General features: G+C 41.2%; 1 protein-coding gene across 5 annotated transcripts; it reads right to left on the bottom strand.

Annotated features, from left to right (window-relative positions):
• Window positions 1–1151: 1151 nt before the first annotated feature.
• LOC123029359 (nuclear autoantigenic sperm protein) lies at window positions 1152–19786 on the bottom strand. Of its 5 annotated transcripts, none has more exons than XM_044442288.1 (15): window positions 19568–19786; window positions 16985–17041; window positions 16605–16715; window positions 15853–15933; window positions 15377–15480; window positions 13637–14545; window positions 11991–12061; window positions 4867–4943; window positions 4709–4782; window positions 3920–4108; window positions 3139–3305; window positions 2798–2854; window positions 2642–2713; window positions 1780–1908; window positions 1152–1307 (listed from the first exon to the last, which is right to left on the bottom strand). In XM_044442288.1, exons 2-15 carry the CDS (start codon window positions 17032–17034, stop codon window positions 1263–1265), a joined length of 2136 nt encoding a protein of 711 aa, XP_044298223.1. In that variant the 5' UTR covers window positions 17035–17041; window positions 19568–19786; the 3' UTR covers window positions 1152–1262. The 5 variants fall into 5 exon arrangements, with proteins under 5 accessions (XP_044298223.1, XP_044298214.1, XP_044298232.1 ...); XM_044442279.1 differs by lacking the exon at window positions 19568–19786 and adding an exon at window positions 18556–18730; XM_044442297.1 differs by lacking the exon at window positions 19568–19786 and adding an exon at window positions 18654–18730.
• Window positions 19787–23446: the final 3660 nt, after the last annotated feature.

Genomic DNA, 23446 nt, shown 5'->3' with positions numbered 1-23446 from the left:
GAACATCAGCACCTTTTCTGTAAAGGTGAGGTTGAACTTACTTGGCAGAAAGAGGAAGAGAGCACAGTGAACTTAGGACTTTCAGAATATTCCTACTGGCTAATAACTTTTTTGCAATGACACTCAAGTATGATTTGCAGAGCTATGTGCAACCTATATCTGCATATTCAGACTGTTGCCTGCCATCCAAATACATAAAGGGTAGTGAGAAAAGGCCTTTGCAGCACTGGTACCCAATTGTGGAATGTTTCCCTGAGGGAGGCTTGAGTGGTTCCTATTCTACTCTGAAAATGAAAAATCACAGTAGTGCCAGGTATTTTTCATTTTCAGACTTTTGATATTGTTGGGTGTGATTTATTCTGGCAGTTTTATTGCTTAAATTTCAAAAGCCATTCTGGAAATTGTATTGGAGAGTACGGTATATTGCTTAAAATAAAAATTGTGCACAGGCTTTTTCATTCCCCTATCCTAGATTTGCTGCTACTCTTAGCAAATGACATTTGAGCAAGACAGAGGCAAAAGTTTGTATCCTTTGTGTCTAAACTATGCTGTGCCTTCTAAACCGATCATTTTTAGTGCTACCTGAGAGCTACAGTCCCAACAGAAACTGGAAGGAAAGAAACCCACCTACATTTCAAATGCCAGGTCTTCCAAAACATGTATATACACCACTACTTTACTCTCTAAACCAGGTCTAGACAACTTATGACCTTCAGATATTTTGGACTACAACTCCCATCAGTCTGACAGCAAGTATGATGTACCACCAGGATGCAAATCTAGGTTCTGGTTTGCACTCTGCCATAAAACTCAATGGATGACTTCGGGCCAGTCACAGACTCTCAGCCTAACCTGAGGCACGGTATAAACTGTATATAATCACCACCATCTCTTTACCACTGGTGAGACTGGCTAGATCTGATTGCAGCTGCAGACCAAACTATGGCCGCAAGTTGAAAAGCCCAAACCTAAGCCTTTACTTAGGCTTGAGAACCTTCCTGTACTGAAGTGATTCAAAAATAATTTAACTGTCAGCCAGTGTAGGCCCAGTACACTGTAACTGTAAACTAGCCATGGGACACATCCAATACCTTTAGATCAAATGGCTGACGCAAACCATTCATTTTACTGCATCTTACCAAAAGGCAGTGTTAATATTTGAGTACAATCTTTATTGAATACAAAAGTTGCCAAAAGTGAAAAAATACATTATATACAAAACCCATTGTCCTTGGGAGAGAATGTCCAATATTAAAGAACTATCATACAGCACTTTGAACTGTTTCAACTTGTGGCCTTCCCTCTGTCTGTGAAAAGAAAAAAAAGTGTAGTTTTAGCATAAGTATATGCTCCTCTTTCCAGGCCAGTTAAATTCATGCAACAGGTCTAAAGAATTCAGTACTGTTTAACACAATTGATCACTTAAAAATATAACATGGCTACATCTTGACAGGAGCCTTTAACCATGTTATGCTTAAATAATCTGCTTTAATGTCTTTGTTGAATTTCAAATCTTGCACAGAATTAGAAGGCCTGCATAACAGTACTTAAGATTGCTCTTTCAAAAATATTATTAGATGTCTATGCTGCTGTCTGTAAATAGTCTAGTCTATCAGCTAGACTCCCAGTTTAGGTGAGATACAGACTCCAACATGCAACATGGGTGAATTCTTAACTTCAATCAGTTTGAGAGAGAAGACCAGCAGGCAATTAAAGACAGGCAGGAAAAGTATGCCTGAAAAGGGAAAGTATACACAGACTCCTGACTCAACTGCCCACCTCCTCTTCCATTTTCTCTGCAACCTCATTTCCACTGGGGGCAGCATCACCACCACCATTGACAGCCGGTTCTGGTTTAGATTTCTTAGCTTCATTGTCTCCCTGTTGAGTTTCTTCCTCTGGTTTCCTCTGAAGACAAAATTGTTTAGTCTTCACCAAGTACAACTTCAAATGTAAGTCTTAATAAAGAGTATCTAGTATCATTGTGCATTAACTACGGACTATAGCAGTTGCCAAAGGACTGTTTTATAATGGTCTGTGTCGCAGCAGGGGTTACAAGGTGTGTAATTCTTCTAACTGGTCATATTTGGTTGTTTGAAAGTTAACCTGCTTCACTGTTGTAAGACCATTTAAGCTTTGAGTTACCTAGCTACCTTCATGCAACTCTGATAATCAGAAGCTCTAGCTGACTGCCAGCCCTGAAATCAAATGCAGTTGTACATGTGGTTTTAGTTGGCTTTGCTATTTTAACCAAGTCTCCATTTCCACTTGAAATAAGGGAACCCAGCTCAGCCTGGCTGTTTGGCTGTGAAGTTCAGTTTCTACAGACTTTATTGCCTTTGCATTCTGAACCTCTATTGTAAGCAATTTTGCAGGTCTGACACAGCCAAGTTCTAAGTGCCTGCAGGACCCACATAGCTAAGCTCTGAAATTAAACCAGGATCAGTCAGGAGGGTGCTGCACAGCACAAAACCATCAAATGTTACTAAGGAAGCTTAGATGGTTCCCAGACTGACTGGCTCCCAGTGGAAAGGATCTTATGCAGGTTCTCTAGAATTTGTAGCAGGGTAAACTACACTTTTTAATGAAGGGACTAAGCATTGAAAGTCAGTCATTAGTGTTAGTTTGCTGGGACACATACCTTTTTTCTAACAAGATGGGAGATGTCTGTAATACACTGAGACGTTCCATCAGCTGTTTGTCCAACTGGAATCTATTACAAGAAAAGGCAAAGAGTATGTATGAAATACTAAGTACAATAACACTGAACTGCTGCTCTTGGGCTGGTATCACTTACTGTTGAAGCCAAACTGCTTTCGGTCCCCTGTGAAAAACTGGAAGATGATCCACCAACCTAGAAAGAGAGATCCATTTGTCAGTCTGAAAGTCACTAATAGAATCCTTCGGGCCCTTTGCCCCAAACTTTGCCACTACAGTACAGATTCTAGTACTTATCTCAGATCAAAGCAGAGGTCTCCCTGAGCTCAGGCCTTACCCAATTCTAATAGTAACTAAACAAAGTATCAATGATATTCTCCAACTTCCCCCACTGTTCTGCTGTGCCTAGATATGACTATCCTTTTGATGTTACCATTTAACACAAGTTCATGAGAACATATTAGCAAGGATATAACCTACCAAAGTTGCTTTCAGAGCCATCTCAGTCATCCTTGCACTTTTTTGAGATTCCTTTGAATCCTCAATCTTCTCTTTAATTTCAGGGAGTAACCCTTTGAGTTCTTCAATTTCCTTCTCATCCTCAGTGGATCCCTCCCCTTTTACTCTTAGTCGCTCTGTCAACATCACTAGGAAGATGAAATGTTAGGAGCCATCAATATTGTTTGAGCAACTGAATCAAAGTGGATTCTCAAATATCAGCAATAGCTATCAAATATACAGGATTTTTTTTTGCTAGCTGACTCCTGAGGGAGTGGCTTTTAACACTCCCTTCAGGGAAGAAAACTGATTCTTAGAAGCCCAACAAAAACTAAATAAACCAGTCTGGACAGAAGCTAGATCTGGATCTACAGGTAGCTCTCTGGATGATTTGTAGCAGACTGGCAAGGATTTCTTATTCTCAAGCATTTTAAGAACAGCAGGAACAAGTGATCCACCTTTACAGGGGGAAAAGGAGGAAGTTTAGGGCAATAAGGAGTGAACTTTGTGGAAAAACTACATTTAGTTTAGCTCTGTTACTTGAAAAACCACTTCTAGGATCAAAATCTTTTAATTCTACACATACGCTTCTCACACCAAATTCTGGTTAGCTAATCTCAAGATTTTAAGGAAAATCAAAATAAATTCCACAGCCAACATAGACCCAATGAACACTAACAATCCAAAGCTCAGAAAAGACCAGAACAAAGTAGTAGAAATTTTTAACTATGTGAAGAGACGGATCAATTGCACTTTCACTTACCCATTCGTTTATCAATGACTTCCATTGACTTAGTAAACTGCAGTACTGCTTCATCGTACTGATTGTTGTAGTGATAGGCTAAACCCAGATGATAGTGAGTCTCTGCAAGCAGGCGATCATGGGCCTCTAAATACTTCTGCTGAAGAGTCAAACAGGAATGGAATTCTTCCACAGCTTGGATGTAGTTTTCTGTGCAAGATACCAAAAAGTCAGGACAGGATTTCACCTGAAAGCAGAGATTCAGACTGAATTCTGCCTTATGCAATAGTGTACAAAAACTATTACATTAGCATTGATTCCCAAGTCAAATTCTGAACAATACATCAGTTCAGATTATTAAACCTTAGTCTTAAGACCTTCTTGTCTCCAAAATTCCTGACTAGTTAGACCACAGTTCAGCATCTGGAAGTAAATTAGACGATATGTACAGTACTATGGTTTAGCAAGATGGGAATTTTGGGATACTGAACTAGGAACTATGTTTTTGAACAAAGTTATTTTATCCCAATAGAATAGAAAGCACAGAAGAATCACAACTCTACTTGCCTAGACTTGCAAATTAAAGCATAGAACATTAAAGCAAGGAATGCTAGTGTCCATTACATGGAACAGTTTAGATTAATGGTCATGTCTAACCAGCTGGCATACATGTTAGATAAGATAATGTGATTACAATGCCAACAGTTTATACCAATTGGCATAGAATACAGAAATATTATGTGCTGTCACAACAAATAAACGTTATCAAAATTAGTCCCCTACATGTCTGAGCAACTTAAAGGTAGTTACCAGATTCGATGCTAACTTCTCCTAGTTTTAAGTGAGCCTGGGCAGCGTGCAGCTGAGCTTCTTTAGTGTCCTGTCTAGGTAAAGGAGGCAGAGTCAGCAAAATTTAATACCTTTAGTTGATGGAAAAGGTTGCTATTTGTTGCAACTTCACAACATACCTTTTGTATATTACTTTTGCCAACTCCAGCATATCCCATGCCAGTTCCAAGTTTCCAACTTCATCTTCTTCACTTTCCTAAAACAAAGTTAATTTGAAAGCATCAAACTAGGATAGATAGTACTAGCTTCCTATGTCTTAAGAGCAAATACACACAAACCTATTATAGGAAGCAAAAAAATCATCAGAAAAGCAGGGTCAGCCCCAATATGGCAGGAAATACAACAACAGAGATAACTTGGGATTTTCATCCTATACCATTTTTGAAACAATACAAGTGATGCAATCCTACTAGAAGAGTTACACAATCTTTCTGCTTGCCTCTTTTACTTTGTGTCTTCTTCAATGATGAGGTCACTCTTTAGTTGCCTGTTTCATTTAAGTATCAGCAGAATAGGGTATGTGCATGCAATTCTGCCTCTCCCCACATTTCTTCAAAATCTGCTCTGAATGGTTGGTGGAATCCTTCAGAACAAATTTTCAGGGGACTGTAGGGGAAAGGAGGAAAATCCCATAGTGCAAAGCTAGATTTTACAGCTTACCTCAGTAGATAAAATCCAGAGTAGTTCAGACTATGCCTGGGACTATTTAGTTAGAAGTCATAGAAGCATCATAGTAGTAGTACAAGTAGAAATGACAGAAGTGTACACATTTATATGCAGGATGGAACAAGCGGACAGAATTTTGTCCTTCGCTCATACTACTAGAATCTGGGGTCATCCTATGTAAAATTCCCACAATTCATCTACAACACCTAAAAGGAAGTACTTCGCACAATGCATAATTAAACTATGGGATGTGCTACCCTAAGATGCAGTAACAGCCACTAACACAAATTGCTTTAAGAGATAAATTCATGGTAGATAAAGCTATTAATATCCACTAGTCATGATAGTTACAGAGTATGTTCAATATACCTCTGAATACCCATTCCTGAAGAATACAAACAAAAGGCTGCTCTTACACTCATGCCCTGCTAGTCAGCTTCCCAAAAGCAGCTGGCTGGCTGCGTAAATAAATTGCAGGACTGCATAGGCCTTGTTAACCATTATCAGCATTTCGCACTGCATTTCAGTCTTTGCCTGAAACTTGCAGATAAGCAGAAAGGCAGGTTGCTCACCTGTAATTGTTGTTCTTCAGTCTTCTGTGTGTGACACATAAGGGCTTTGCACCTGAACATAGCCCATTGTGGAAAAGCACAATTGGTAGGTAAGCATTCATTCAACTTCCTCTTCCCAGAAAGCATGGGGATGGGCTCCTGCCCATTCCCTCAGTTTCTAAGGAGACTGCTGTGAATCTCTTCAGAGAGGACAACAGTGCAGCCCTGAGCCTCCCTGGAGAGTAAGGGCAATAGTTGATGACAGCAAGTGGAGGTGGAAGGTGGGTTGTGTGAATGCACACTTGACTACTTGAACAGTAAGCAACCTGCCTTTCTTCTTTATGGCCTTTCTGCATCATACATATTTTGCAGCTAGCTTGTCATGTGCTGTTGTCACTGAAGGACAGAACTGCCCTACCATATAAGCAGTCCACCTTCACATGAACGTCCAGCTGGCAGTGACTGATGAAAATTGAAACCATGGACAACAGGGGCTCTTTGCAAAGCCTGCTAAAAAGGCCTAAAGAAGTGGCCAGTGTTTGCATGGAGCGGGCCTTGAGTGGCATAGTGAGATGGAGGCCTGCAATACATACCATGCCATGCAAACAGTTTAGGGACCCAAGTTAAGTAGTCTCCATGAAGAGAGTGGTTTTTTTTTTTACTGCCAGCCATAGCAAATGAACAACCTGAGTGAGCAATGGACTGGCTCAGTTCTGGATTGGTATAAGGTGAGGGCAGATGCAGGGTAGACTACTAGAGTGGAGAAAAAAGCAGGGAGGACAATGTCCTGGCTGAAAAGGTGAAATGACTTTGGGTAGGAAGGCAGTCTGGGTGGACAACAGCTTTGTTTCCTATGGCAGGTCTCTCAGTGTACAGAGCTTGGCACTAGAAAGGCTACCTTCCAGGATAGGAAGCAAGTTAGTTGTAGCCAAAGGCTTGAAGGGAGTTTTGGTGAGGGCATGTAGCACCACCTACAGGCTCCATGCCAGGGTATAGGATTGAGTGGGGGGAGTGAGGTTTTGTAGTCCTCAGGAATCTGTGTGCCAGTGGGTGCACAAAGACAGACACCCCCTCAATTCTTGGGTGAATGGAGATGGCTGCCAGGTTTATGTAACTGACAGGCAGGTTAGGCCTTTCCAGAAACAGGTCTGTAGGAAATGCCAGATCTGTTCAGTCCTGATCTTGGTGATTACCCTGATTAGGAGGAATGGAGGAAAAATGTGGAAGAGGAATCCACTCCATCAGAGGAGAAAGGTGTCTTCCAGGGAGCTGATTCTCTGTCCCACCTGGGAACAGAACTGGATGCACATTATGTTGGAGGGATCTCTTTGCCACAGCACACAGCTGTCATAGAGGTTGCACAGGACCAACTCATTCAACTACCAACTCATGTGAAACGAACATTGTGCAGTTGAGTGTCAAGATGTTTTTGACCTGCCGTGTGAATCACCATGATTGCAATAGAATTGGTGATGCACCAGTTCTTTATGTCTATGGCTAGCCTGGTGAGTGAAATGGACTGTGTTCCCGTTTGTCCAGTTAAACATCACAGTTGTGTTGTCCATGGTGAACTGTTTGTGTTGACTGCACAGGGAATGAGATTAGTGCCTTGCTTACAATCAGCATCTTCAGGAAGTTAAATGTGTTGACTTGTTTCTCTCTTCTCATTGGCTCTGGAAGGAGGAAGCTGATGAGGTTCTGTGGGATGGTCCACCACTGTTCTGGAGGACTGGATATTCAGGATGGTGTTAGGGTGTGTGTGTTGTCCTGTGTGAGTGCGCACCAACCATAGCTGCAGCAGTCTCATCTGCAGTCTGGTGAAATGGACCACCACTACCATGGCTGCCATGAGGCTGAGGAGTTTCTGTACCTCTTGAGTTGCAGCAGACTTTCTTGGCAAGTTGTGTACTGCTATTGCCCTGGGTTCTGTGAGGAAAGCTTTCCACTTAGAGCAAGTCAAGGCGAGTGCCTATAAGTACAGACTGAGGACAGAACTGATTTTTCATGATTTAGACACAATCCCAGGGTTTGCAGTAGAGTAGATACTGAAGACTGAATACTATAGGTCAGTCTTAGATGGGGCTACCAGGATGGGACAACAGTCCAGCCCTGAGCCAATCATCAAGATATGGTAAGACCTGTACTCACTGGAGCCAGAGGTGTGTACATAGCACTGCATGCATTTTGTGAAGATCCTGGGGGCAGTGGAGAGACCAAATGAGCAAATCAAAAATTGGAAGTACTTCCCTGATTTGGAAGCTCATGTAGAAAAAGGCATCTTTTAAGGTTGATGAAGGTTAACCAGTGTCCCTGCTGCAGCAGGAATGGGGGTCTGCCTCTAACTGCACCAAGATGTAGGAAGATGTTGCACTTAATCCTGTAACCTCTTTCCACATTTAACAAGACCCATGAGTCTGATGTTATTCCTTCCTATGTGGGGAGGAAATGAACAAGACCCCCATCAAAGCTGATGTGAGGGGAAGGGATGGTAGGGGCTGCTGGAGGAGGCAGTCAGCACCAGTGCTTGTTCCCTTCTAGGTGCTTCTGAAGCAGGCTAGGGAGTCAAGTCTCTTGAGGAGTTGCCTAGAGCCTGTGAGGGTGGTCTGTGGACGAGCACCTCTGTTGTAGGGAGAAAGAGGTCCCAGGCCCACTTACATGGTCTAGATGGTTGCTGACAGCTAATCCTCCTGGCCCTTGACCTCACTTTTTGGGTAGAGTCCATCCTACAATCAGTTTGCACACTGAAGAGTTTCCCCATTGTGGGAGATCAGCTGAGCGGAGCCAGGCATGTCTGCAGATGACCACTGAACCCATCATGGACTTGGCATTACAATCCACATTGTACTTGGCTGCAGCAATTTGGTATCTTGCCAACTCAGAGACTTCCATGTGAAGGAGGCAGAACATGTCCTTTTGCTCATCCAGGAGATATTCATGACAATTATCTTGTCCCATAAAGAACTGGTATCAGGCCATGACGCTTCATAGTTCAAGCCCCAGAGGCCAAGGAGGTGAGGCTACATAGATGCACCTTACCAGGCCAGCCAATTGGTGTCCCTCTAGGTCAACCAGGGTCAAGTGCTCCCACTACAACATCCCATGATGATGGTGGAGTTCAGCTTTGGGTGCTGGAAAAGGAATGGAATGTCCTTACACAGCACCCAGTGTACCAATTCCACTTTCTTTGACATGCTGGGAGACAGCAAACTTCCTAGACTGCTTAACTGTCTGGAACAAGGCTGGCAGGAAGGAAAATGGCCATTGGTGCCGAGTCCTCAGAACCTAGGGCATTGAAGACTGGGTCAGTGACCTGATCCTGCTGTTGCTCAATCTTTAGTACCAGGTCTGAAGCCATTCTGAGCACCTACTCCAAGAAATGCCATCTCTCCTCCAAAGGAGATGCCAGTCCTAGATAAACCTGGAAATTCAACGGAGCCAAGCTCAAGGAAGCAAGGTTCTATTTTGATGCCAGGAAGTACTTCCTGACAGTTAGGACCCCAAGGGTATGGAATGGAATGGGTTGAGGCTCCATTGGTGAGGGTGTTCAAGGACAGGCTAGACATGCACATGGTAGGCATGTCGTGAGCGGAGCTGGCTACAGCCGGGGGTCAGACTAGATGGCCCAGGAGGCCCCTTCTGATATGCTGTTTCTCTGTTTCTAAACCCAGCTGCACCCAGGAGCAGCTCCAATGGGGATAGTGAAATCACTGACTCTAGAGATAGTGTCCAGGCTGTAAAGATGGAGATAGGCTTCAACATCATCTGTGCTGCAATGCTGATAGTACTGGGAAATGACATCAGTTTGGTATCAATGACTGGCATTGGTCTGGTACCAAGGATCAGTGTCAATCAGCTGTCAAGGGAACAGGAAGGGGAGGGGCTCCCACCCAAAATGAATTCTTAGCTGCAGAAGCTTCTGAACAATAGGCTCTGTATAGCAAAGTCCATATGAGTGATGCACAGAGACCACTAAGTCTCCTTTTGATTGATCTCACTCCTTTATAGCATGGGCAGCAGAGCATGTCACTTCTATTTCTAATCAGACTGATTTGACTTAAATCAGGAGGGTACCACAGCAAAGACCCCCTTCAGTCAGACTTAACAGTTTCTTAGCTATTCTTCAGCCTTCTGCAAACAATCAGTTCAAAGAATAATCTGTCTCTTTCCCACAGGCCCCCAATGCATTATGCATAGCAGAATACAGCTCTTGGACAGAAATCAAGATCCCACCTTTATTTGACTTCTCTCTCTACTATAGGCTGATGTGCAAGGAAGATACACCTGATATGAAACAGAAATCAGCATAAGGGTCTCTGCACAAGAATAGCCTTGTTTGTTCTTAAACAAGAACTTTAAAGGTGTTCAAGACAAAAGCTCAGAGAAAATGGGAAACGTTTAGCCATGGATACTGTGCTAGACTAGAACTAGAATGCTATGTCTGCCCAGTAGAGAAGCTTCATGTAACCAAATGAGTCAACATGTATAGGCTGTGTTAGCACATATGCAGTGAGAACAGGCTAGCATGGGACACATTGGGACCCATTAGATTTGGCTGAGACATGAGTTTATATGCTACTGGCAAATCATGCCGTGTATCTTTTTCTTCTCCTACAGAGCTAGCCAGCCTTGGCAAATAATTATGTCCATAAATCCCTTTGCTATTTTTTTCCCCATCCAGGAAACATCTAAAATTAGTGCTGAGCCTGCCATATTCTATTCCCAGCACAAGAATTCTCCTAGAAACAATATTAAGCTATGGCATACCACACGGGTGGCCAAACCAAGGCTCAGGAACTGTATGCAGCTCTTTTGAGTTTATTCTGCAGTTTGCCACTTGCCACCCAAGGAACCCGCTTGCTGCAGACTGCCACCCACAGGTGCCTGCTTGCCACTGCTGCCACCCACAGGCACTCACTTGGGGTTCTCAAACATCCAACAATTACCATATGTGGCTCTTCCGTTGAGCAAGTCTGGCCACCCCGGCATAGCATAATTACCATGGCATATTCTGGCCATATTTTTCAAGTGACATTACATTCGACTACAACCAATCCACTGCTTGGTTTTAGTAAATAAAAAACCCTTTGGCCACCTCATTTAAAAGTTCATTTGGCATAGAATTACTTTTACCCCTCCCCAACAGCTTCACCAATCTCTCTCCCTGCTGCAGTGACAAATGCAGGGGGAGGATTCAGCACACAAGTGAAATGGAACAGTCTCTCCCCTCTATTACTCACTTAGCTAACAGCAAGCACCCTACTATTTGCACACCACAAAGCACTTACATGCCTTTTTAAACAATGAAAAGCCAGCCATCTTGTGTAAGCAAGTAAAGTTAATACCTATTGGTACTGATTCCAAGTGTATGTAACTATTTCAGGCTACATCTTTTTCAGAGCAACTTCACATAGATTTAAGCTTACATGAGCCCTTCAAGTATAGGGTGGATTTCTGGATGCCTTTTAAATTAAGGCATTATGTAGTTCAGATCATATAAAGTTTATGACAATTGGAAAATCTATGATATTCATTTGACAAAGTATCATAACTTCAGCTAATAGAGCTATATTTCTATGCACGTGTGGAACTCTGTAATCACTGCACTATAAATCTTTCAAAACACTTTTATTAAATATGTAAATACAACTAACAATTAGACTTTTGATGAAGCTCAAACTCTCAGATGCAGTCATACTAGTCAACTGTTATTACACTATTTAAGCAGTGCATGACTCAAACAGCTCAATTACAATTATTCACAATTATTTGTGCTACCCTCCATAGCTGCAGAACAGAGCTTCCAGTGGCGTATCATGTACCTTCTAACACACAGGACACTTACATGCCATACCCTGTTACAGTTTTTATTTACAAGGAGAACTTAAACTCCCTCATGTTGGCTAATTAAATATTCAGGGTCTTCCTTAATTCTACAAACCTTCATACTTTTGATTAATATTTCTAGTAACAGAATGTTTGAACAGTGCTTTAACAGCCCCAAAACCTAATTATAATTTATATCTCACCTTCTCTTCAACTGTGGAGTCATTTTCTTTATCCTCTTCAGCTTTGTCTTCTTCGTCTGACCCTTCAGTCTCTGCAAGAAATTTGGCATTAACGCACACTCAGTTGTACATAATTCCATTTTTCATGGCCTGTTCAACTTGGTTCAAAAGTATGCCTTTTTATCATTATTCAGCAGTACCAATTTTAATTTAGCAGTGCATGTGGCTTGACAGTTTCTTGTAGAAAAGCAGATCAAGAACTGCAGTGTGCATTCATATGAAATTTTAAGAGTGATCTCCAAGTAAAAAAGTTACCCAGTCATTTATTGTTGAAACCAAATGTTCTTCTTTGTATACCGTTCTTTCACACAGCAGCCAGCTGGACATTTAAGGCTTCCTTCTAAAAGCCCAATTTATACAGTAATATGGGGAAGGAAACTGAACAGTTAAGATAGCCATCCCCAAGCTGGTGCTGCTCTCCAGATTTTTAAACTATAACTGCCATCCTGATGAAACAGTGCAGTCAGGAATGGCAGGAATTGCAGTCCAAAACACCTGGAGGTGGGAAAGGCTGGGTTATAAGAGTTTGAGTCATGAAAATTATGCAAATTATTTTAAATTACTCCTATTTGCATCTTAAAAGCCATTGTTTAACATGGAAGTATTAATAGGTTGGAACCAGATTTAGCTATGAATAGAGTAGACCTCACTGAAATCAATGAGTATCATCAATTTACTAAGCAAGACTAAGTCTGGATACAATCTGAGTATAGCATCCTAGAGAAACTGCCCACTATCATCAGTCTAAGAAAGCTGAAATAGTGGGGCAGCCCAAGAAACCTACTCTCAACAGCAGAAAAACTTTGCTTATTATGGAGCAAGAAATAGAAACTTTCTATCATCTATTCATTTCTAAAGTATCGCAGTAACCTAGATGTCTAGAAACTACAGCCTCAACTTGTTTTAATTTTAAAGTCAGTATCATAGAAAGCACAATATAGGAATAACACATATAACTCCCCCAAAAATATGGACTAGAACAAATCAGCCACTGTGGAGTCTATCCATGAAGTGTCCAATTAATTTTATAATTAATATTGTTCACAGCCACTTCACAGCTTAGAATCTCACTAGTAAATACACTTTCAAGAAGTTATGAAGTAGTTAACAGTAATGCTGAAGCAAGAAAAGCAAGATATGAAAGCTGTGAATTTTACTACCAGCAATTATTTCTAGTTAGAGGCCTAAAGCCAAGCTAAATTTAAGCTCCATTTAACGCAGGTCCATAAACCGGTATTTTGTTACTGTATTTTAGCAAATCCTGCTCTCAAAAATATATCAGAACAGGAGGCAAGTTAAACTTTTAAAGTTAAGAGGTAAGTCGCAACACAAGGGCATGCAGCAAATATCCATTCAGTGTTCTCTACCAAGTATTGCTTTATGGTGTTTATTGTTCATGCTAGTCACAGCCCCCCAGAGAGGCTTTGTTAAAGTTGTAGTTCCAAACAAAAGGTTAACTGACAAGAGTTTTACAATTTTTTTAGTAAATCAAAGTTATCCTATGCCTAGGTTGTTTGAGTTTGAAGCAGAGAACTCTGAATGGATTATATTTACTAAGGGTTAGCTCTCTAAGTAATCCACCCACAACTATCTTCTGACCCTGTTACCTTCGCCCTCTCCCATCTTGTCATCTTTTTCTTCCTCCTTTTCTACCTTAGAAGCAACTTCAGCTTTTTCTTCAGTTTGTATTTCATGGAGTTGCTTGTCAACCCCTGCAGGAATATTCTCATTTGTAGCTGAAGGCAGTAATTCTCTTGAAGATGAGGGTTCTTTCAGCTCTTTCTCTTTTAACTCCACCACCTGTTCTGTAGATGCCTCCATTCTTGCTGACTTGTCATCAAGAACACTGGTTGGCTGTTCTCCTTTTTCTACCCGAGATTCTACTTTCTCAACAGTCATACATTCCTTTTCTTCTACTGCTTCACCTGAATCTTTTACTAATTCCTCAACTAAATTATTTTCTATAGTTGGGTCCAGCTGCTTTTCTACCTCTTCTATCTTCTCCAGAACTGACTTTTCTTCTGTAACCGCTTGTTTGTCTATAGCATCTTCCCCAGCTACTTCTGCAGTCTGTTCCACCATTGGCTCTGTTTCTCCAGCTGCCTTGTCCAGTAATGCCACTGACTTTATAGTAATGTTTTCTCCCACTGCTTCTGCCACCGTTTCCTCTTCTCTAACTGCCCTTTCTGCAGCCAGTGACTTGATTTCCCTAGCAGCACCATCTTCTAGTTTTTCCTCAGCAATTATTTCACTGTCCCCTTCCTTTTCTTGCACAGTTCCCTCTATCTGTTTTTCTGTTTTCTCCTGCTCCTTTCTTCCTCCATGAACGTTGGATTCTCCATCCACAGCTGTTCCTCCTCTTCCTCCTTTGACAAGTTCTTCCATTTCTACATCCTTGTTTTTTGGTTGCATCGCCTCTCCAATCTCTACCACAGACTCTTCAGCAGTTTTTCTGGATTCATCTTTTTCCCCCATGGCATTATATACCTGCTCTCTTAATTCCTCCCTTGCTTCTTCTACATGAAGGAGGAAGATCAAGCACAAACAAACCTTCGAATTTAGTGATAAGCATTCATGATCTTCATATCCCACCCTCAGTCCCACTGACTGTCTTGCTGCCGAGTTAACAAAACTGTGAAATTCAATCCTTTTGGGCACTTAACCTGAGAACAAGTATGTCTGTAAAAATTAAGGCCTGCACAGTGCGCTTAAGCAATGAATATATGCCAGCAAAAGTTACAGCCAAGCAAGAGATGCCAAGCTTTGTCTAGATGAGATAATACATTACACTGCAGAAAAAGCTAGTACAAATGGGGAAGAAGGGTGGAAGAGCATATAAAGGATCAATTAAAGTGATTCTTGACTCTTGATTACAACATAATCAACACAGCATCAAAGCTTTGGTAGCTAAACCTGATGCTACTGCAACATAAAAAATGGCTAGATTGTGTTGCAAGCAGCAGACTTGAAGCTTCTATTCAGTTTATTCATAGAACTTCTGCCCCATTATTTAAGATCAGCCAATTGTTTCCAAAACCATTAGACAGAGAAATCAATGTTTCCACTGTGAAAAAAAGCTTAGGCTAACATGGTGAAAACCAGGTAACTGACTTCCAAATGTCTCCATCAATAAATTTATAGAAGCACTGAACTTGTTAAAGTTACTTACAATATACAATTTTAGTCAATTTAATAGTTTAAAAGACTATAAAAAGTCTATCTAGTTTTGGTTTTAAGACTCAAGACACCCAGAACAATAAAAACAATAAAAATTATTCATGCTCAGAATTCACTTAGAACACACACAGCTTGGCATCTCCATGACGTGTTAAGACAGCTCTACATACCATCTATATTATCAGCACTTTCTACCATTAGGTCTTCTGTTTTTTCTTCTTCTTCTTCTACCTGTACTCCTTCCAAGGCGTTTCCCAGTACTCCATTTTCCATTCTAGAACACAATAGCAAGCATTGTTGCATGTTTTACTCCAACTGCCTACTGCTATGAACTAGCAGACAAGATGCACTGAACTGAACCCAGAATTCAGTGTAACAACAACAACAACAACAACAACCCTTCAGCAAAGTATCACCATTCCAATGCAGATATTTTCCTGCCTCCTGCATTTTAAGGAAATTAAGACTACTTACAAAGATCAGAGTACACTGTTCTCCCTCAGAGTTTGAATCCTGCACATATTTAGACAGAAGAAGTCCTCTAGTTCCTAGTATTCCCTGGTCAACTAGGAAAATGTAATACTTTGGTCTAAGCATGCATAGGATTGTGCCCAAAATAGCTTATCTGCAAGGTGCATCAACTTACCTTGCCAACTCAAGAAGAGATTTCCCATAGTAAAAGAAAGCTTCGGCACACTCATTCGCTGTTTCGCCATACTTCTTACCTCTAAAAACAAATTATAAATTAGCATCTTCATTTCTTCCAAGGAATAGTATAGCTATCTTCAAATGAAAAGTATGTGATTAACACATGATAGTTTCTATTATCACATACTGTTTCAGCCTCCTAAGTGATTAAAAAGGGGCACCAATTTAAAAAGTTTATATACTGAAGCATTTTGCCACTCATATCCATGAATTAAGGTGATGTTCAGAAGACTTAAGAATTAGCAGCCCATCTGTGTTAGAGGTTTGACAGGTCATTTTGCAAGCTAATCACCTATATTCTAGCTAAAATTGCCTACATGAGCTTTGTGCCTTTAATTTTGTATCACCAAGAGTGGGGTATGGAAGCTAAGCCTGCCTTTTATGAGAGCTTGACTGAACTAAAGTCTAAATATAGTATGGAAGACTTATTCTCTCATATACTAGGCATTTTCTCTCCCCCTTATTTATGATATAATACCACCAGGACAGGCTTACAGTTAAGCTACAAGGCAAGAAATTGTTTAGACCATACCAAAAGCAATGACATTCTGGTATGAATGATCAAATTAAGATCACATTAAAGCACTTACAGAACAAAACTATTTTGGCAAACAATCACCAAGATCCTCTCCCACCATACCTCCAAGTCTTAAAATGCTATTCTCATATAAATGCAAGGTTATTACTTACAACAAGCTAGCAGCTTCCTGAAATGCATTCACAGCAGCTGGAATATCTCCCATTACTAGGTTTTTCTGCCCCAATCCAAGTAGTTTCTTGGCTTCTCCATCTACATCCATACTGAAAGCACAAACAGGTTTGTTACCCAAAACACTGTAGCCATTTTGAATATTAACTCAGTACAGCCAAATTGTTAGAATGATCTGCCACTATTTACCTGGCTATTACAAGGAGTCAACATAATAAGTGCCCATGATAATCTGCTCTTCAGTATCTCTCCTCCATTCTAATCAATATAGCTTCTAGCTGCCTTTGCTTTAGAGCAGTATAACTCATTTCCTATTTCCAATACATATGTTCTATTCCTGCATTTATCTAATGACTCTTACCTCTCAGTTGTGTCAGCAGAAGTTGAAGGAGCAGCAGAATCTTCTGCCATTCTGAAACTGAAAATCTGAAGTTAGAGCTGCTATGAATATTATTTCTAATCCCACCAGATACCAATTATAACATTAAACTTTATTTAAAAGTCATCCTTTCACATGGAGTCATGAAATGGCCTATTCACTATGTGTGCATTGCCAGAAGCGCATTAAGTGGTCGAATTCTTACTAAGAATTGAGTTTTAGCCTTGTTTTGAAGGAACAGTATCTGTTGAAAAACCTTTTAATAACTTATCAGATTTCTAAAATGCAATCTTGCATGCAGTAAGATATTCAGAGCCTTCACATACAAGCACTTCATCCTTAAATACTATTATGATCTGCCACATCAGTTGCAGCCCATCTAGCTACAATAAAGACTGCAGTTATACAAGGCTACTGCAAAGAAATAAGATCCCAGGTTCAACCTTTGCCATCTCCAGGTAGAAGAATACAGTTACCACCAGTCAGTGTCAACAGTACAAGGCTAGATGGACCAGTGTAAGTCAGCTTCTTATACTGTCATAACTATGTATAGTGCCTTGAGTTCCTTGCTGAATAACAGAACAGAAATGTCGTAGACAATGCAAACTGTGTGCAGGATTCACTGGCTAGAGGGCCAGTTCTGCTATATCCCATGCTAGTGGCTTCAGGAACTTTAGTATCACCTGCCCCACCAAAAAAGAAAAACGAAAAAAAGAGGGGGTAATGAACTATTAGGTCTATTATAACAATGCAAAACAAGTGTAACAATATAAAGCCCTCTCTAGGCTTGCCATCTATCATTCTTGGAATCTGTAGGAATTTAAGAATCAGGAACTATTCGTGGAAAAACAAGCGGAAGTAAAGGCAGTTCAAGCTTTTGTTTCTTGGACTGTTTCCTACTCTCCGTTAAAAACAAAACAAACAAAAAAGAAAGCTTAAGTGAACGGATCTCCAGGTCATTTGTGAGGCAGGAATTATCTATAATGCGTAGAACCAGCCTCGTTACCGGAGCATAACGACTTAACAAAACATACTGCAACAATACCAACAGCTAATATTTCTTAAAAGCAGGCTTGCCTAAAAGCCTCCCTTCAATTCAGTAAGGAAAACGCGATGTACTCTCTCTCAAAAAAGATAACATTTACCTCAGGAAACAATAGACTCCCTTTCCCGCCGCCCCTCCCCCCGTCGGGTCCTTGGCGCCAAATCTCAACGGCTGCTTTTGACAGGCTAAAACTACCTACCACGTGACAACTCTTTACTCCACCTCCTCCTCCCTCTTGCTTTTGCGCGCGCCGGATTGATAGACCTTAAAAATGGCGACCCAAACTCAAGTCAGGTCACGTGGCGTCTCAGTTTTAAGAAAAACCCCTCCGCCTTCTCTCCCATGCTGAGAGAAAATAGCACGTACGACACCAGCCCCGGGGTGGGGGTTGAAGAAAAGCAGAGAGGAGGGAAGAGGATGAAAAAAAGACGTGTGGAAAGGATAGCCGCTCTACCTAAGCCAGGAAGAGGAAAGGAAAGACCGCGCCGGGCGCACCAAGAAGGGATACCTGTGCCGCAACCGCCGACGCTCTAACACGAACCAGCAAATCAGTGTCTCCTTACTACCCAGTTTCCAAAGAGCCAAAACCTACTTGAACTCCCGTACCTTCGAAGTCGATGGGAACAGGAGACACACCACACAACCCCCTCCCCACAAAAACAGGACAAAAAACTGCCAGACAAATGTAGCCCACCGCCCTTTCTGATGCTTATATAGCCCCCTGAGGACACGCCCCAACGGCGCGAGGCACGCTCTCAGAGCAAAGGAACTACAATTCCCGGCATGCTTTATGACCGTCGGGCTTTCGGCCCGTCAGAATTGGTTCCGAGGCATTAAGCGGGATAGCCCTTTCTCAACCAGTGCCATAGAAACCTTTGACCGTAGCCGAGAGGAAGCTTTTCCATGCTTGTGCGACGGCTTTTTCAGCAAACGGAAAGAAACAGAGTAAATGGAACTTATTATTTTATAGCATGCTGGGAGATGTAGTATCGATGCCACAGTGCCTGTAATTCCCAGACTGCGATAAAACAGGACGGACAAGGGCTGACCAAAAAGGAAAAACCAATACCCATCCTCAGACTTCCTGGCACTATAGTATCGGAAAGCCAAAAAATAGCCCCAAACTGTAGGACAACAGGCCAAAAAGCAGGTCAATTTCTAAATACTTAGGCCTATATCAGCTTATTTCCCCTGAAGCAATCTTATTTATCGTGTCTCTCGCACACGCAATCTAAAACCCCAGGTCCACAATGCTTTCACACACGCGCGTAACAAAACATTAAACGCTGGGCAGATCCATGTAAATAGACTGAAATCAAAGTAGGGGGGTTCAATGGGAGCAGAGAATCCCGATGTTCTCAGGACGCTGGGACCATCGGCACAAAGGGAAGGTCTTAATTACCTGCTCCTCAGTACAGTTCCGTATTTATATAATGCCCCCCCCTTTTTCCAGTGGAAAAGCATGCACTTGGCGATAACAATGTACCGAGAACAAGCATTTCCTTGAAACTTACACTGACCTGGTTCAAGATGACATACAACACGCAAGGAATGGTTGTGTCCTCCAAATTCAAAACACTTTATCCAGGGCAGTTTGTTTTGCATTTTCAAACGTTCCACCCTAAGAATCCAAGTACTGTAGTATAGTTTGTTTTACCCACGGTGAGCCATTGTGCTGTCCAAACCTAAGTGACCAGTTCTACGACAGGCTGACAAAGCACTTGGCAAGAATGAAGCAAATTCCTTGCCACCGCTGACAATTACATCTGTGATTGCGCTAGTGAGAACCCCTTCAAAGTGTCCAAATGACACATTGGAGCAGTTGTCATTGGTTGGCTTCTTTGGTTGTGCATTCTATATGCATGTAGGGGTTTTTTATGTTATTTTTCAGACGTGTGCAAATATGGAGGTCTGCAATTCCACTGGTCCAAAATAGGAACAGGGGCAATGTTCCAATGAGGGAGTATCTGCTGTCAGCATGCAGCAGGTACAATCCTCAGACATTGACCCCAGAAGCTCTAAATGGGCTCCTTGCATGTGCGCACTTTATGTCCCCCTGGCAGCTATAAAAAAACAAGCTGTCACTGAAAAGCAAAGTCCCAATAGACTTTTGCTTGTGAAAAGGAGAATTTACAGTCCTTCACAGACAGAGTCCTCATTTTGGTTTTGCTTTGACAGTCATGGTGCACATTTTTCACTTCTCTAGACTCAGGCTACTCTCTTTTTGACAGCTGCTGGAGAAAGCAAAGTGAAAAGAAACCTTTTTGGAGCCTTTCTGGGTTAATGTAAGCCGTCCTGAGACGTTTTATCAGGAAGGATGGGATAAAAATATTTTAAATAGATAAAATAATGTCCAGGTTGATACTTGTGTTTTGACCACAGGTACCCAGCTCCCAAGACATTGCCAAGGTGAGGCTTCCTATTTCTTACTTGTGGAAATCCAAGAGACAAACACATTTAAAAGATTAAAGTTGCACACATTTAGAGATTACATATATATTTAAAAGAAGCAATGGCCAACCACTGACAGCCTCTCCTGTGTGTTACTTGGGCACCTTGGGATGTCAAAAAAAAAAAAAAAAAAAAAAAAATCAAAAGGTGAAAAAACCTTAGCAAGTCAAAAATTGTCTTGCAATTGTAGGGAAGGGGAAGTACTGCTACAGTGTTCTCTATGACTGTAGGGCAAGGAGATGGCAAACAGCCCATCATGAGGCCATTGGTCTACTGGCCATATGAAACAATCCATTGTGGCTTTTTACCAGGGTGGGCTAGCATAACATATCATGCATGCACTAGTCTCCTTTACTGAGGTTTGTGCATATACCATGTTCTCACCATATACTCTGTACTCCAAAAAACTATTTAGGAGGCACTGTCTTCATATACTGTATTTGCTGTGCAAATATTTAATTCTACCCTTCCGGCTTAGTTACTCCAGCTGTTGAGACTCCCTGGGGCAGGAGGGCAGAAAAGTGAAGGGAGGTAGCTTTATATTCTGGAGAAGTATGCTGTGATGTGCCAGAAATAGTGAAACAAATTAAACAACTAAGTTCTTGCTCATCTATGAAACTCATTGAAGTACCTTGAATGAATAGTTCTGCCTTAATTTAACCATCCTCAGACTGTCTATGAGAATGATAGGGATAAGCCTGTTAATGTTCCCTCTTGAACTCTCATATAGTCCAAAGAGAAGTAGAAAGTAAATCAGGATCCTTGGGTAGACCTCTAAATTATTTGCAGTAGACTAACAAGAGCTTGATTTCCAGTTGTCCAACAAAGGCTGACAGGCTCCTCTCCCAGCTAAAGAAGGCTAATGAAAAGAAAAAAAGAAAGAAAAAAAAACTGGGGCAAGTAGATAATTGTCCTGGACTCAGAGATCACTTGCTTTTAATTCTCTACCCTCCTTAGCCACTTGCCTCTGGTTGATGAATATCAGGGCTCTAGTAAATAATAAAAAGCCCACAAACCAATGCTTGCCAACCCCTGATCTAGTGTATTTCTGATGGCTTGACACATGTTCTTTTCCTTTGCTCTCAATGCTTCTTAATGCTTCTTAACCCAAGACTAAATCTGCCTAATTGTTTTCAGTACAATAGCACTTGGCTTTAGGTAAAAATCTTTATACATGACCAGCTCCAATATTAATTCCTGGAGCCTATAAGGACTTTTATTCTTCCAGACCCACTCTGCAACTCCATGCTACTACTTTGGATAGCAGAGCTCCATGAGACTTGAATATGAGTACCTTCCACAGTCACATGTTACCAGAGCAAAGGCTATCTGCTTGCTAGTCTGCTAAAGAGTAGTAACAAAAACTGATTTCTTTTAAAACAAAAACTGGCATTGACTTTACTTATGAGATAGGGTACACTGCTATACAGCCTATTGCAACCTAGGTGATAGTTCTTTGAAAACCACATCAGACAGGGAAGTAGGCATGTGTGTTATTTATAAACACTAAGCAAAATTTATTTGCTATAAGGAAAAGTATAAGATGTTGGATGATAACATTATGTGCTGCCAAGTAATCTCTGTAATATGGAGACCCTATGAATGAATGCCCTTCAAAATGTCCTGTTCCCAACAGCCTTGCTCAGCTCATGTAAACTCAAAGCTTTGGCTTTCTTTATGGAATTGATCCATCTTCTTCTGCTTTCAACTTTCTCTAGCTTCATTGTCTTTTCCAGTGAGTTTTGCCTTCTCATAAGGTTCCCAAAGTACAAAAAACTTCAGTTTTGTCATGTTTACTTTGAGGGCAAATGTTGGTGTGATTTGATCTAGGACCCACTTGTTTGTCTTTCAATAAGATACCAACAGAAGACTCAAAACAGGTAAATTTAAGCACAAATGCTATAAATGGAACCATAGCTTATACTGTGGATCTCTTAATTTCTACAGGCTATGCCTGAAGAAAATTAAGATTTAATTAAATCTGCTTGATTAGGCTAATTTTGGGTTGTATATGAGGATATTCTTCTGCCATTGGAACTATCACTGCTGACTGATCATATTTTCCCTGCAGCCTTGCAAATCTATTCATGAGATTTTCGGACCAGTAAAGCAGATTGGGGAGCTTGCAGGGCAGGCAGGGAGAGCAACGCAAGGGAAGGTCCTGAGGTACAGGCAGAAGTATGCTTTGATCCTGTGTTCCTACTGTAGCTATTAGAAAGTTCAGCTGTAACTCAGGGAAGTTCAGTGGCACAGCATCTGTTTCCACACCACTGGCAAAGTCCCAGGTTCAATTCTTAGCATCTCCAGAAAGGGCTAGGAAATAACTGCCATCCATGTCGACAATATTAGGCTAGAAGGACTGAAGGTCTGATTCAAAGGCAGTTTTCCTGGTTCTAAAACAGCTATCTTCAGAAGACTACTGCTTCCGTCCCTTCTACCATAAAGCATCTGAGCATGTAAGTAAGAGAAGACATTTCAAAAAAAAAATTGTGACAGATAAAAGGGGAAAGGACATCTTAGAAAAGTATACTATTAAGAATTCATACAGTGCTTGATTCAGTTAATACAGGTCGGGATAGCAGATGATTTTCACTGAGCCCTAAAGGTAGCAGCAGTACTTAGCATATTCTTAATACTTGTACATTGCAAGCAGTTTTGTGCCATGAAATGTAAATCAAGGCCAAACTAAATAACTACTGTCATAGCCTAAGTATAACCTCACAGACAAGCGATACAAACTTAAGTATTTCTATTTTTTAGTACCTACCCCACATACACCATCCAATTTATTCCTATTCCTTACATGGCTAGTGAGGACTTTGGCCAAGATTCATTTTTTTAAAAGATGCAGAAAGGTATGCATACCTGAAGTTCTACACAAACTTTTTCAATTGTGTAATTTAAACTAACAGCTTCCCTCACTGGTTTACAAATATCAGCTAATTAAT

Source organism: Varanus komodoensis, unplaced genomic scaffold, assembly GCF_004798865.1.
Source record: "Varanus komodoensis strain SLA01 unplaced genomic scaffold, ASM479886v1 scaffold1, whole genome shotgun sequence".
Taxonomy (NCBI): Eukaryota; Metazoa; Chordata; class Lepidosauria; order Squamata; family Varanidae; genus Varanus; species Varanus komodoensis.
Note: the sequence above shows the minus strand (reverse complement) of the source record. Positions and strands in the feature narration are given on the sequence as shown.

Coding starts and splice junctions, on each gene's coding strand:
- LOC123029359 (XM_044442288.1), bottom strand. CDS start 17,034: ATGGCAGAAGATTCTGCTGCTCCTTCAACTTCTGCTGACACAACTGAG. Junction 4,783..4,866: donor GCAAAAGTAATATACAAAAG/GTATGTTGTGAA, acceptor TCCTTTACCTAG/ACAGGACACTAAAGAAGCTC. Junction 3,306..3,919: donor AGTCATTGATAAACGAATGG/GTAAGTGAAAGT, acceptor TCATCTTCCTAG/TGATGTTGACAGAGCGACTA.